General features: G+C 42.6%; 1 protein-coding gene across 1 annotated transcript in view; it reads right to left on the bottom strand.

Annotated features, from left to right (window-relative positions):
* Positions 1-15,098, bottom strand: part of LOC122550249 (polycystic kidney disease protein 1-like 1) — a 291,308-nt gene that overhangs the window by 10,556 nt on the left and 265,654 nt on the right. Inside the window, exon 64 of the mRNA XM_043691004.1 lies at positions 4,938-5,102. Coding sequence (XP_043546939.1) covers positions 4,938-5,102 — 165 coding nt within the window. The remainder of the gene's footprint in view (positions 1-4,937; positions 5,103-15,098) is intronic.

Genomic DNA, 15,098 nt, shown 5'->3' with positions numbered 1-15,098 from the left:
CTCCTCTCTTGCCTCCCTTTCTATTCTTCCTGTGGCATTTGTATCCTGGGCCATTAAGCTGCCCGTCCTGCCCATCCCTGAGCTATGTTTCCGTAATTGCTATGATATCCCAGTCCCATGTTTCTAACCATGCCCTGAGTTCATCTGCCTTCCCTGTTAGGCCCCTTGCATTGAAATTAGTGTAGTTTAATTTATTAGTCCTACCTTGTCCCTGCCTGCCCTGACTATTTGACTCACTTCTGTTCTCAGCTGTACCTGTTTCAGATCGATCTCTTTCCTCACTATCTCCCTGGGTCCCAACCCCCACCTTACTAGTTTAAATCTTCCCAAGCAGTTCTCGCAAATTTCTCTGCCAGTATATTAGGTGCACCTGCACACACGCAGCATGGGTGCTGGGGAAAAAATAAACACTACCGCAGTTAGGCGGTAGTGTGGGGGTTTTAAAAAAATAGGAGTGTCAGAGGATCAGCTCACTCAGAGCTGGCTCTGAGGGAGCACAAAAAAAGAAGAGCAGGAGTGTTCAGTCTGAGAGCTGGTTCTAATTTTCCAAATATTCTGGATTCAGATAAAGTTCAACTCAAGTAGACAACAGAATTTAATTCTTTTATTCAAAAAGGGAAAGAAAGCAGGAAACACTGGGCTAGTTAGCTGAACATATGTCAGAAGAAAGATTTTATTGATGGCAGTTTATTAAAGCTTTCATTAAAGATTTTATAGTAAGGCACTTAGATAAATTCCAGGTAATCAGAGTCAACGTTGTTTTTGAAAGGGAAATCATGTTTAACAAATTCATTGGAATTGTTTGAGGAAGGAACATGTGCTGTGAATAAAAGGAAACTTGTGGAGGTTCTGAATATGGATTTCCAGAAGGCATTTGATAATCTGCAGCTTCAAAAGTTCTTATGGAAATTCAAAACTCAGTGTAGGGTGTAATGCAGTTTGTCAGACTGAAGATTGTACATCTAACAGGAAACATGAAACAGGCATAAAGTGTCATTTTCTATTTGGCAAGACAAAACCAACGATGTGACACAGGGTTCAATGCTGGGGCCAACATTTTACAATTTATATCATAAATATGCAAGTGGAAAAGATGTTTCCACTTGTAGGAGAATCTAGAGTCACTGAAGGAGAACCGATTTCTCACAAGTTTTGGGATGCAAGTCTTTGGAACGTCCTTCCTCAGCCATGGTCATATTGGACGGTGGAACAGGCTTGAACATTAAGTGATTGACTTCTGCTCCTCCTGTGTCTGTTCATATGAACTGCTGTCTCATAAGAGCTAGCATAGACACAACGGGCTGAAAAGCCTCTTTTGTGCGTTATTTTCATAAATACATTGTGTGCAAATTACAACTCAATTGCAAGGTATTTTACATGTCAGAATTGATTCTTTCCCTATCTATTTGAAAAAGCAGACATTTTTCATCTTTTTGAAGATATCGAACAGATGAGTGTGTCAATCTTTTCCCAAGTTTAATTGCATTATTTTCACTGCAGCAGGAAAAGAATAATTTCCTTTTCCAGCACACAAGAATGACTTTACACACACAAAATAAGTGAACATCAAAGTGTTGTCATTCCACTGCAGTCATATCGGACCATGTAGCAACTTAAAAAATATTTTTTTTGTGACCATACATTCCATTGCTGTTAAGCAAGTATAATATAAATAATATTTTCAGAATTATTTCAGTACAAGTTTACAATGGAAGTCTTCACCTACGCCCATTTGCAGTCAAGATCCAGTCATAGAATCATAGAATCCCGACAGGCCATTCGGCCCAACAAGTCCACACCTGCCCTCCAAAGAACAACCCTCTCAGTCCCATTCCCCCTATCCTATTACTCTTCATTTACCCCTGACTAATGCACTTAACCTACACATCCCTGAACACTATGGACAATTTATGGATTAGTGGTGCTGGAAGAGCACAGCAGTTCAGGCAGCATCCAAGGAGCAGCGGCAATTTAGCATTGCCAATTCATCTAACCTGCACATCTTTGGACTGTGGGAGAAAACTGGAGCACTGGGAGGAAACCCACGCAGACATGGGGAGAATGTGCAAATGCGACACAGGCAGTCGCTTGAGGCTGGAATCGAACCCAGGCCCCTGATGCTGTGAGGCAGCAGTACTAACCACTGAGCCACCATGCTGCTGTCAATTGCTCACTCAATTCTACAAATGCTCAGAATTTACACAGTGCAAATACACTCAGTAAAATGTACTAGCTCATCGTCTAGCAGAATCTTTTAGTCCAGCATATACAAGGTGCATTAAGTCATAAAGTGAAATTCCATCTCAGAGTCACAGCAATGTGAAACAATTCTTGTTTCAGTTTTCAGCCTCTAAACATCTTGCACTGGAACATTGGCAAAACAAAGATACTGCTTGTGATACCATCAAGACACTGGAAAAGGGAAGTGGCTCTTGTTTACATTGGTGTTAACACATTTCAAGGAAATGAAATGAGATAAGTTTGGCTACATAACAAGAAACTCAGTTATGTTGCGGAATAGAATACTGCAGTGGGAAGATCATGACTATGACCTGAACAAGTGTATCCCAAGTCATTGTGGGAAGTTAGGGAAGAAATTGCAGGGCCCCTAGCAGAAATAGCTTTTGCATCTAATACCTTGGATGAGGTGACGGAGGACTGGAGGTTGTTGAATGTTGTGCCTTAATTTAAGAAAGGCTGTAAGGAGATGCCTGCAAACTACAGACCCGTGAGCCTGACATAGTGAGTAAGTTGTTGGAGGTGTTTCTGAAAGATAGGATTTACATGCATTTGGAGAGGCAAGGACTGATTAGGGATGGTCAGCATGGTTTTGTGCAAGAGAAATCATGTCTCACAAACTTGATTGAGGATTTTTGAGGAAGTAACCAAATAGATTGAGGACAGAGCAGTAGATTTTGTTTACATGGACTTTAGTAAAGCCTTTGACAAGGTTCTTCATGATACACTAAATAGTAAAGTTAGATCACATGGGATTCGGTGAGCTTGTCTATAGATACAGAATTAGCCTGATGGGAGGAGACAGAGGGTAGTGGTGGAAGTTTGTTTATCGGACCAGAGGATTGTGACTAGCAGTGTTCCACAAGCATTGGTAGTTTTGTTTGTCATTTATATAAACGATTTGGATGAGAATATTGGAGGCATGGTTGTTCAGTAAATGTGCGGTTGACACCAATATTGGTAGTATAGTGGACAGTGAAGAATATTAGCTAAGATTGCAAAGAGATCTTTGTCAATTAGGTCAATGAGTTGAGAAGTGGCAGAGTTCAATTTGGATGTGAGGTATTGCATTTTGGTAAAACAAACAAGGGCAGGACTTAGACAATTAATGGTAGGGCCCTGAGTAGTGTTGTAAAATGGACAGACCTAGGGTTCAGGTACAGAATTCTTGAAATTTGTATTACAGGTAGACAGGGTTAAGAAGATCTTTGAGTATAGGAGTTAGGACATCATGTTGAGGTTGTACAGGATGTTAGTGAGGTCTTTTCTGGAGTACTGTGTGCAATTTGGGTCACCCTGCTATAGGAAGGATATTATTAAATTGGAAAAGATTCTGAAATGATTTACCAGGATGTTGCCAGGAATGGATAGTGTGTGAGATAAAAATAGGTTGGAAAGACTGGAACTTTTTTCACTGGAGTATGGAAGGTTGAGAAGTGACCTTATCGAGGTTTATAAAGTCATGAGGAGCATGAATAAGGTGAATACAAGGGTCTTTTCCCTAGGGTGGGGCAGTTGAAAACAAGGGGACATATTTTTAAGGTGAGAGCTGGAAGTTTTAAAAAGGACATGAGGGGGAACTTTGTTTTTACATAGAGTGATTCATGTATGGAATGTGCTACCTGAGGAAGTGATGAATGTGGGTACAGTTACAACATTTAAAACATATTTGGATAAGTAAATGAATAGGAAAGGTTTGGAGGGGTATGAGCCAAGCGCAGACAAGTGGGACTAGTTTACTTTGGGAACATGGTCAGCGTGGACTAGTTGGACTAAAGGTTCTGCTTCTGTGCTGTATAACACTATGAGTCAGATCCTGGTTCCCAAAACACTATGATTCCAGACAGGAAATCCTGAACAGTTATTATCCCATGTGAAGAGGAATGAACTGGCTCCCTTTTATTAAAATTTCAACCACTCAACCATGCAACAAGGTTAATTTAAAAATGATTCCTTTCTTCACGGATGTTGTATTTTAAATGATGAGAATGTGCTGGAGGTATTGGAGCAAATGGAGACGGATACAGGGAGAAAGAGAATGGGGATGGTAAGGCAACTCCAAATTGAAATCTAGAGGCTTTTAAAAGCAACAAAAGATGAAGGCAACAAGGCTACGTGATATGGAGAAATGGAGAGGATCTTCCCTCTGGCAGATGACCACTGAAGGTAAGTGTTTTCCATCAAGAAACCAAGGACAAATTTAGATTCTAATTTTAACCAACTCAAATATTGTCCCATTTCCTTTACTTCTGTTTCCAAGTTTGAACTTCATTTCACTTCAGAAGACTCCTGTTTTTATCATATTTTACCTTGCTTGCCTTTCTTAGTCCTTGGGTAAAAACAAGGACTGCAGATGCTGGAAACCAGAGTCAAGATTAGAGTGGTGCTGGAAAAGCATAGCAGGTCAGGCAGCATCCGAGTAGCAGGAAAATTGACGTTTCGGCCAAAAGCCCTTCATCAGGAATAGTCCTTGGGCCAATGCATCATCAATAGTTAAAATGGCAGGTAGCTTACTGCCAAACTTTCACCAGAGCTACACTGAACCAGAGCTATTCTAAACCTTCACCCAGAATCTTTATGTGGACATGACAGCAATGGGATTACGAGGACGAGTATACACCCTACCACTACAGGCTACAGTTAACCTGAGCTTCAGCCTGATACTGTATTGTATGCTGAATACGTGTTTAGAAGTTTACATTTCCTTGAGTTGAATAATGATCTGCTTCTCTGCTTCTGTTCCTTCCTGTGAAAGTCATTATCTTCTCTCGAGTGTAAACTGCAAATTCAGTGAATGTCACCAGGTGTTTACTTCGTGATGACTTCTTTGCCTCTTCTGCCATCGAGGTGAAAATCCCTATGAACTGAAACAGAGAAATGTGATTGTAGTCAACCTGCGATAAAGCTATCATCACCAAATCCCACATTGTCACCTGGCATTGCTAACTTTGAGCTCAGGGTTCAACATGCTAAATTGCCCATAATGTTCAGGGATGTGGAGGTTAGGTGCATTAGTATGGGAAATGTAAAGCGATAGTGTAGGGGATTGGGTCTGAGTGAGATACTCTTTGGAGGGTCGGTGTGGACTTGTTGGGTCAAATGGCCTGTTTCCACACTGTCGGGATTCTATGATTCTATGATACCAGAGCTATAGAAATCAGTATTGCAAGAGAAACAGATCGAACAGTGATCAGGAACTTTCTGGACTCCATTTTATTCAGTCTCAGGATCTTGAAGTGAATTGAGGTAGACTCTGCAGGTTAAACCACAGAGTTTATGTACTGGGGCAGGACAACATTATGGGATCTAGAAGAACTCGAAAGGGAATTTTCAACATCCAATCTTCTGCAATGGCCATGAAATCAAGGAACACGGGTTTTGCAGTTGTTCTTTAAATTAATTCATGGGATACAGGCCAACATTTATTGGCTAACACAGAGACCCGGGTTCAATTCCCACCTCAGGCAACTGTCTGTGTGGAGTTTGCACGTTCTCCCCGTGTCTGCGTGGGTTTCCTCCGGGTGCTCCGGTTTCCTCCCACAGTCCAAAAATGTGCAAGCTAGGTGAATTGGCCATGTTAAATTGCCTGTAGTGTTAGGTGCAGGGGTAAATGTAGGGGAATGGGTCTGAGTGGGTTGTGCTTCGGCAGGTCGGTGTGGACTTGTAGGAGTGAAAGGGCTTGTTTCCACACTGTAAGTAATCTAATCTAAGTGGTGGCAAGCTTCCTTCTGAAACTACCACGGTCTATGTGGTTTGGGTATACCAACAACGCTGTTAGGAAAAGTGTTCCAGAATTTTTACCGAATGGAACAGCAATATAATTCCAAGTCAGGATGGTGTGTAACTTGGGAGAAGACCTTGCAGATTGCATAATGGTAATGTCAAGCTGTTGCAGTATAGCTAGAATGCTAACATCTACCCAAAAATGAAAAAGATCACCGAAGTATGTCCTGTACACAAAAATAAGGAAAATTCCGATTCCATCAACTATTCTCCAGTCAGACTACTCTTGATCATCAGTAAAGTGGCAAATGTTGTAATCAATCGTATTCTAATCAGCACTTGCTTACCAATAAGTTGTTCACTGTGTTTCAGTTTCGATTCTATCAGGACCACACTGCACCTCACTTCATTAGAGTCATTGCTCAATTATAAACAAGAGTTGAGCTCCAGAGGAGAGATGGCAGTGAATGTTTTTGACATCGACTCTACATTTGACTGAGTGCAGCATTAAGGAGGCTGAGCAAGACTGGAGTCAACAGTAATCAGGAAGAAAACTCTCCACTGTTTGGAATCTTTCCTAGCCACAAGAAAGATGGATGTGGCTGTTGGAAGTCAGTCATCTCAGCTCCATGACATCTCCCCATGAGATCCTCAGGAGAATGTCCTGGGCCTAACCATCTTCAGCTGCTTCATCAATGACCTCCCCTTCATCAATAAGGTCAGAATTTGAGATGTTTACCAATGATTGCACAGGATTCAGCATCTCTCGCAACTCCTCAGATACTGAACAGGCCATGTTCAAATACAACACGATCTGAACGATGTCCAGGCTTGAGCTGAAAAGTAGCAAGTAATGCTTGTGCCATACAAATACCAGGTGATGACCACCTTCAAAACAAGATAATCTAACCACTGCCCCATGACATTCAACTGTGTTATGATTGCTGAAACCCTTGCTATCAACAACCTGGGAACTTGACTACCAATATAAAAATTGGCTACAGGAGTAAGTCAGAGGATAGGAATGCTGCAGAATATAACCCTCCACCTGACTCCAAAAGTTTGTCGACCATCTACAAATGTGATCAAATACTCCACATGTGGTGGATGACTGCAGCTCCAAAACACACAGGAAACCTGACAACATTCAGGATAAAGCAGCTCATGTCTTTGGCACCACAGTCAGAAATAGTTACTTCCTCCACCACCTAAGCACAGTACCAGCAGCATGTGCCACCTACAAGAATGGAGGAAGGGCACCATTGGGGCAGCTGGTAGAATTTAATTTTGATCAATAAAATCTGAAATTAAAATTTGGTCTCAATAATGGTGATCATGTTATCAAAACCTATTCACTAATGATCTCTGGGGAAGGAAATCTGCCCTCATTGTCACTGTGACATCAGCAATTTAGTTGACTCTTAACTACCCACCGAATTGGCCTAGTTAGCCACTCAGTCACTCAAGGACATTGGGAATGGGCAACAAATGCTGCCAGCAATAGTCACATCCCATGAAAGAATACAATAAAAAGGTATTCTACCACTTGGGGTGCTTTCCCTTGTAGGTACAGAGGTCACCAGTTTGGAAGATTCTTTCCAAATTACTGAAGCACATCTTGTGTATGTTATACATTACAACATTGCTGCACCAATGGTCTAGGGAGTGATTCTTTTGAGTAACAAATGGAATGCCAATCAAATAGTGCCTGGACGGTGTCGAGTTTCTTGAATGTTGTTGAACTGTGTTTCTCCAGGTAAGTGGGGAAATTCTATCACATTCCTGATGTGTGCCGAGTGAATGGTAGACAGGCTTTGAGGAATCAGGAGGTGTGTTGCTCACCCAGTGAGAATTCCCCTGACCTGCTCTTGTAGCTAATGCTTATATGGCCAATTTGTTACATTTTTGGCCAATAATAAGCCACAAAACAATGATGGTCAGGGATTAAGTGATGGTAATGCTGTTGAATGTCAAGGGAGGATGGTATGACCCAAACATTTGGAGATGGGCATTGTTTGGTGGTTATGTGAATGTTACAGGGTTTCTGAACACTAGAGAGGGACCCAGGATTTAGCATTGGTAGTTTGATGAAAATGCAAAGATGGGAAATGTTCAGATTCTGTTGGGCATGAAAGGGGTCTTTGAAATATTTGAAGTTGCGAGAATCTTGCAACATTGGGAGGAGTGTGATTGATTACTCTTGTAGTCAAAGTATCCAAATGAACAGGACAAAATTATCTCTAGGTCTGGGCAATTTATTAGGCTTTAAACCGCGTATTCCTTCAAGTCCCGTACACCCATTATCAAATTCTCATTGCTAAACACAACTTCCAATCTTTGTGTTTTTGCTGCGAGACATTTCAGTGAAAAATTGTGAATCTGCAAGTATATAATTTCCTGACATCTCTACCAAGCACTAAGAATGTAGCTTTAGTGGGTATATTGAGTTGCACTAATTTTAATAGAGATACCATTTTACAACAAATAAAAATTCCTTTAACGTACTTAAAGTTCATTATTCATGATTTTAATATATAAAATTTATGCTTCCATGGTTTCAGGAAGATTTTCTAAATAAAATGCATGCAAATAGTGTCAAGTGTCCGCATATTAAAACTTTTATTTTCAACCATGAACTGAAAATCCACAGTAACAGTTGTTACTGTATCTGTGCGTTCTTCTCTTGATAACGGTTGTTTGTACTCTCACTGCTGTTTTTCACATGGCAATGTGGAATTACATGGAAATTGCAGCACAGAAGCAGAGGCAGTCTTAAATGCTATTTATCCTTTAACATGACTGAAGTCTCAATCCTACTCACAATTATCCATCGTTCATGTTTTCATTAAATCACCTATTCAAAATATTCTAAATCACTGACATGGAGTAAGATTTCTATCTCGGCATGAGGTGGGCAGGGATAATTTTGTGCCAATAACCTAAGTAGGATAATGCTCACAAATTGGCACCTTTGGCAGTCCTTAGCCACATCTCACCTTACAATCCTCTCTCAGGTCGCTGCTACTCTTTCCCCAATGCGCATCAAAGCCTAGCATCTTATCATTGTTAGCATGCGACCATTGGACAGAGAAGCGTTCACTCAGTTCAAAGTGTTTACCTTCATTAACAAATATCAAAAGTGAAAAGAAATCAAACAAACAGAATCTGCATTTCCCTCTCGGAACAGAAACAGATGACACGTCTGTCGAAAACTAACAGTTTTACAGTCCCTGATGAATGATCCCCGAATTCAGCTCTCATAATTGAATGTCAATTATGTCCTGTACAAGTTCTATCATGTAGTAGGTGATGTTCCTTGTGCTCAATGTCCTTGGAGGACTGCTCCCACTTTCACAGATTATCAGACTCTGTCCCATTCCCTCTTTTCTCCATTTCTGCAGAGCACAGAATACCATTTCTGACCAAACAGATTCAAATAAACAGCAGCATTAAAAATAGATCAGTTCAAGCAGACTTCAAGAAAGAATGGACCAGATTAGCAAGAAAGGGACAGAATGACTGATGTAATGCAATTATAATCAGTCCCATAGTGTGTATTCTGAGTTATAGATCCATAGAGCAGAAATCAGATGAATCAAAAGTAGCAGGGCAAGAGAGGAACAGCCGGAAGAGCAGGAGCGACAACCGAGGCGGGGGGGGGGGGCTGCTGGGAAGGTAAATGACTGCTTTAAAAACTTACCTCATGAATAGGCAGAGTGCACACTGAGCAGGAGCTGACAAGGGCCTGCTGAATAAGTGACGTAATATATTTGGGCAGTTGTGTTATCTGAAAAACTACTTAGGTTGTGTCTCCCATCCATCCTCCTCCTCTAACCAAAATAAAGAGTTCTGTGCTCCAGATTGATAAGATAACCAGTTTTAAAAAAAATTTTCAAAAGCCTCTTGAGGAATTTAGAATAGTGGGAAGGGAGGTTAGGGCAGTTGAACATTCCTCCTGCAGTATGTGGGAGATAAGGGTCACCTCCAGTGTCCCTGCTAACTGTATCTGAGGAAAGTGCACTCAATTCCAGCTCCTTGAAAACCGCATTCGGGAACTGGAACTGGAGCTGGGTGGACTTCGGATCTTTTCGGAGGTGGAGGGGGTTATAGAGATGAGTTACAGGGAGGTAGTCACACCTTAGGTACAAGAAAAAGGTAAATGGATTACTGTCAGGAGATGGAAAGGGAACCGGCAGGCAGTGCAGTGAACCCCTGTGGATGTTCGCCTCAATAACAAGTATACCGTTTTGGATACTGTTGGGGAAGACGACTTACCGGGAGTAAGCCATGGGGTACAGGTCTCTGGCACAGAGTCTGTCCCTGTTGCTCAGAAGGGAAGCGGGGAGACGAGCTGATCATTAGTCAATGGGGGCTCCATAGTTAGGGGGACAGGTAGGAGGTTCTGTGAGAACAAGAAAGACTCATGGTTGGTGAGTTAGATCCCAGGTGCGAGGGTTCATGATGTCTCGGATCGTGTTTTCAGGATCCTTGAGGGGGAGGAGGAGCAGCCCCAAGTTGTGGTCCACATAGGCACCAATGACATAGATAGAAAAAAGGGATGGGGACTTAAGGCAGAAATTCAGGGAGCGAGGGTGGAAGCTTAGAGCTAGAACAAACAGAGTTGTTATCTCTGGTTTGTTACTCATGTCATGTGCTAGCAGGACTGAAAAATGTGTTGCTGGAAAAGTGCAGCAGGTCAGGCAGCACCCAAGAAGCAGGAGAATCGACATTTCGGGCATAAGCCCTTCTTCCTGAAGAAGGGCTTATGCCCGAAATGTCGATTCTCCTGCTCCTTGGATGCTGCCTGACCTGCTGCGCTTTTCCAGCAACACATTTTTCAGCTCTGATCTCCAGCATCTGCAGTCATCACTTTCTCATGTGCTAGCAGGGTTAGGAATGGGGAGAGAGAGGAGTTGAATGCATGGCTTCAGGGATGGTGCAGGAGGGAGGGTTTCAGATAACTGGATAATTGGGGCTCATTCTGAGGTAGTGGGACCTCTACAAACAGGATGGTCTACACCTGAACCATGGGTGGGGGGGGGGAAGATTTATTATTGCTCTTCTGGAAGGTTTAAACTAATTCAACAGGGGGGGGGTGGGAACCTAAATTAGTTCCAATGTCCAGGAAGTTGAGAGTAGTGAGATCAGAAATAAGGTTTCAAAGTCGCAAGAATGCACCGGCAAGCAGGAAGGCGGTATGAAATGTGTCTACTTCAACGCCAGGAGCATCTGGAATAAGGTGGACGAACTTGCAGCATGGGTTGGTACCTGCGATTACGGCCATGTTATGGCCATTTCAGAGACACTGATAGAACAGGGACAAGAATCGTTGTTGCAGGATCCAGGATTTAGATGTTTCAGTAAGAACAGAGAAGAGGATAAAAGTGTGGCATTGTTAGTCAAGGACAGTAGAACGATGGTAGAAAGGACATTTGAGGACTCATCTACTGAGGTAGTATGGGCTAACGTTAGACTCAGGAAAAGAGAGGTCACCCTGTTGGGGGTTTTCTATAGACCTCTGAATTGTTCCAGAGATGTAGAGGAAAGGATAGCAAAGCTGATTCTGGGTCTGAGTGAGAGTAACAGGGTAGTTGTTAAGGGGGACTTTAACTTTCCAAATATTGACTGGAAATAGTATAGTTTGAATACTTTAGATGGATCAGTTTTTGACCGATGTGTGCAGGAGGGTTTCCTGTCACAGTATGTAGACAAGCCAACAAGGGGCGAAGCCACATTGGATTTGATATTGCGTAATGAACATGGCCAGTGTAAGATTCGGAGGTAGGTGAGCACTTTGGTGATAGTGACCATAATTTTAGCGATGGAAAGAGATAGGTATATACTGGAGGGCAAGAGTTATAGCTGAGAGAAAGGTAATTATGGTGCGATTAGGGAAGATTTAGGATGCAGACGATGGGGAAGGAAACTGCAGGGGATGGGCACAATTGAAATGTGGAGCTTATTCAAGGAACAGCTACTGCGTGTCCTTGATAAGTGTGTACCTGTCAGGCAGGGAGAAAGTGGTTGAGCGAGGGAGCCATGGTTTATTAAAAAAGTTGAATCTTTTGTCAAGAGGGAGAAGCAGGCTTATGTTAGGATGAGACGTGAAGTGTTAGTTAGGGCTGTTGTGAGTTACAAGTTAGCCAGGAAGGACCTAAAGACAGTGCTAAAAAGAGCCAGGAGGGAACACGAGAAGTCACTGGAAGAAAGGATCAAGGAAAGCCCTAAAATGTTCTATAGGTGGATCAAGAATAAAAGAATGACAAGAGTAAGATTAGGGCCAATCAAGGACAGTAATGGGAAGTTATGCATGGAGTCCGAGGAGATAGGAGAAGCTATTCACACCAGAAAAAGACAATGTTGTTGAGGAGAATACTGAGATACAGGCTACTGGACTAGATGGGATTGATGTTTAGAAGGAAGAGGTGTTAGCAATTCGGGCAAGTGTGAACATAGATAAGTCCCCTGAGCCAGATGGGATTTATCCTAGGGTTCTCTGGAAAGCAGGGAGGGATTGCAGTGCCTTTGGCTTTGATTTTTATGTCTTCATTGTCTACAGGAATATGGCAGAAGACTGGAGGATAACAAATATTGTCCCCTTGTTCAAGAAGAGAAAGTGAGGGCTGCAGATGCTGGAGATCAGAGCTGAAAATGTGTTGCTGGAAAAGCGCAGCAGGTCAGACAGCATCCAAGGAACAGGAGAATCGACGTTTCGGGCATCGATGTTCCTGAAGAAGGGCTTATGCCCAAAACGTCGATTCTCCTGTTCCTTGGATGCTGCCTCGTCGATTCTCCTGTTCCTTGGATGCTGCCTGACCTGCTGCGTTTTTCCAGCAATACATTTTCAGCCCTTGTTCAAGAAGGGGAGTAGAGACAACCCTGAAAATTACAGACCGGTGAACCTTACTTTGGTTGTGGGTAAAGTGTTGGAAAAGGTTATAAGAGATAGGATTTATAATCATCTTGAAAGGAATAATTTGATTAGGGATAGTCAACATGGTTTTGTGAAGAGTTGGCTGTGCCTCACAAACCTTACTTAGTTCTTCAACAACTTGAGCAGTGGGGCCACTGTTGTTCGTCATTTATATAAATAGCCTGGATGAGGGCATAGAAGGATGGGTTAGTAAATTTGCGGATGACACTAAGGTTGGTGGAGTTGTGGAGTAGACAGTGATGAAGGATTTTGCAGGTTACAGGGGGTCATAGATAAACAGCTGGGCTGAGAGGAGTTTAATGCATAAAAGTGTGAGGTGATTCACTTTGGAAGGAGCAACAGGAATGAAGAGTACTGGGCTCATGGTAAGATTCTTGGTGGTGTAGATGAGCAGCGAGATCTCGGTTCCATGTAGATCCCTGAAAGTTGCCACCCAGGTTGACACAGTTGCTAAGAAGGCATTCAATGTGTTAGCTTTTATTGGTAGAGGGATTGAGTTTCGGAACCATGAGGTCATGTTGCAGCTGTACAAAGCTCTGGTGCAGCCATACTTGGAGTAATGCACACTGTTCTGGTCACCACATTATAAGAAGGATGTGGAAACTTTGCAAAGAGTTCAGAGGAGATTTACTAGGATGTTGCCAGGTATGGAGGGAAGGTCTTATGGGGAAAGGCTGAGGGACTTGAGGTTGTTTTTGTGAGCGAAGAAGGAGGTTGAGAGATGACTTAATTGAGACATATAAGATAAGCAGAGGGTTAGATAGGGTGGATGGTGAGAGCCTTTTTCCTTGGATGGTGATGGCTAGCACAAGGGAATGTAGCTTTAATCGAGGGGTGATAGATATAGGACAGAGGTCAGAAATAGTTTCTTTACTCAAAGTTTGGTAGGGGCGTGGAATGCCCTGCCTGTAACAGTAGTAGACTCGCCAACCTTAAGGACATTTAAATGGTCATTGGATAAACATTTGGATAAAGATGGAATAGTGTAGGAGAGGCAGACCAGATTGTTTCCACAGGTTAGCACAACATTGAAGGCTGAAGGGCCTGTACTGCACTCTAATGTTCTTTGTTCTAATTTCTCTGCAACTTCTACACCAAAAAACACAACGGGCTCCAAAAGGAGCAGAAGATAACGTATCAAAATATGTTTAAGTAGTGTCAGAGGCATCGATACATTTTGGTGGGGCAGAAAACCAGCAGCAGCATCAGAATTTTACTTGCTGTCAGGGACAATTCTCTGAATTGCACACAAAATTTTCCTATGAATAAACGACCATGTACACCATAAATTTATTGGATTTTGGCAGCAAATCTAACAGAATCAACATATTATCATGATTACAGACCAGACTACACAGGAATACAGGGCACAGGGCAAGACTCAGAAGTTTTTCTTTCGATATGCTGCTCTGTATTTGAAAGTAACTTTTAACAGTTTCAGTCCTTTCCCTACTGCTGCTGTAACAGAGGGATCTGCTGCTGAGCATGGAATTAGACCGACTCCACTCGTTTTTCAGCTTCAGCTATAGTCTAGCTCCCCCTGTCAGAATTACTTTATTCTGGAGAGAAATACATCTCAGGTCTTAGAGTCATAGAGATGTACAGCATGGAAACAGACCTTTCGGTCCAACCCGTCCATGCCAACCAGATATCCCAACCCAATCTAGTCCCACCTGCCAGCACCCGGCCCATATCCCTCCAAACCCTTCCTATTCATATACCCATCCAAATGCCTCTTAAATGTTGCAATTGTACTATCCTCCACCACATCCTCTGGCAGCTCATTCCATATACGTACCACCCTCTGCGTGAAAAAGTGCCCCTTAGGAGTCTTTTATACTTTCTCCTCTTATCCTAAACCTATGCCCTCTAGTTCTGGACTCCCCAACCCCATGCCCCTCATAATTTTGTAAACCTCGATAAGGTCACCCCTCAGCCTCCGACACTCCAGGGTAAACAGCCCCAACCTGTTCAGCCTCTCCCTGTAGCTCAGATCCTCCAACCCTGGCAACATCCTTGTAAATCTTTTCTGAACCCTTTCAAGTTTCACAACATCTTTCCGATAGGAAGAAGACCAGAATTGCAAGCAATATTCCATCTTTGGCCTAACCAATGTCCTGTACAGCCACAACATGACCTCCCAACTCCTGTACTCAATACTCTGACCAATAGAGGAAAGCATACCAAACGCCACCTTCACTAT

Source organism: Chiloscyllium plagiosum, chromosome 5 (assembly GCF_004010195.1).
Source record: "Chiloscyllium plagiosum isolate BGI_BamShark_2017 chromosome 5, ASM401019v2, whole genome shotgun sequence".
Lineage (NCBI taxonomy): Eukaryota > Metazoa > Chordata > Chondrichthyes > Orectolobiformes > Hemiscylliidae > Chiloscyllium > Chiloscyllium plagiosum.
This window is presented reverse-complemented; position numbering and strand designations above follow the sequence as displayed.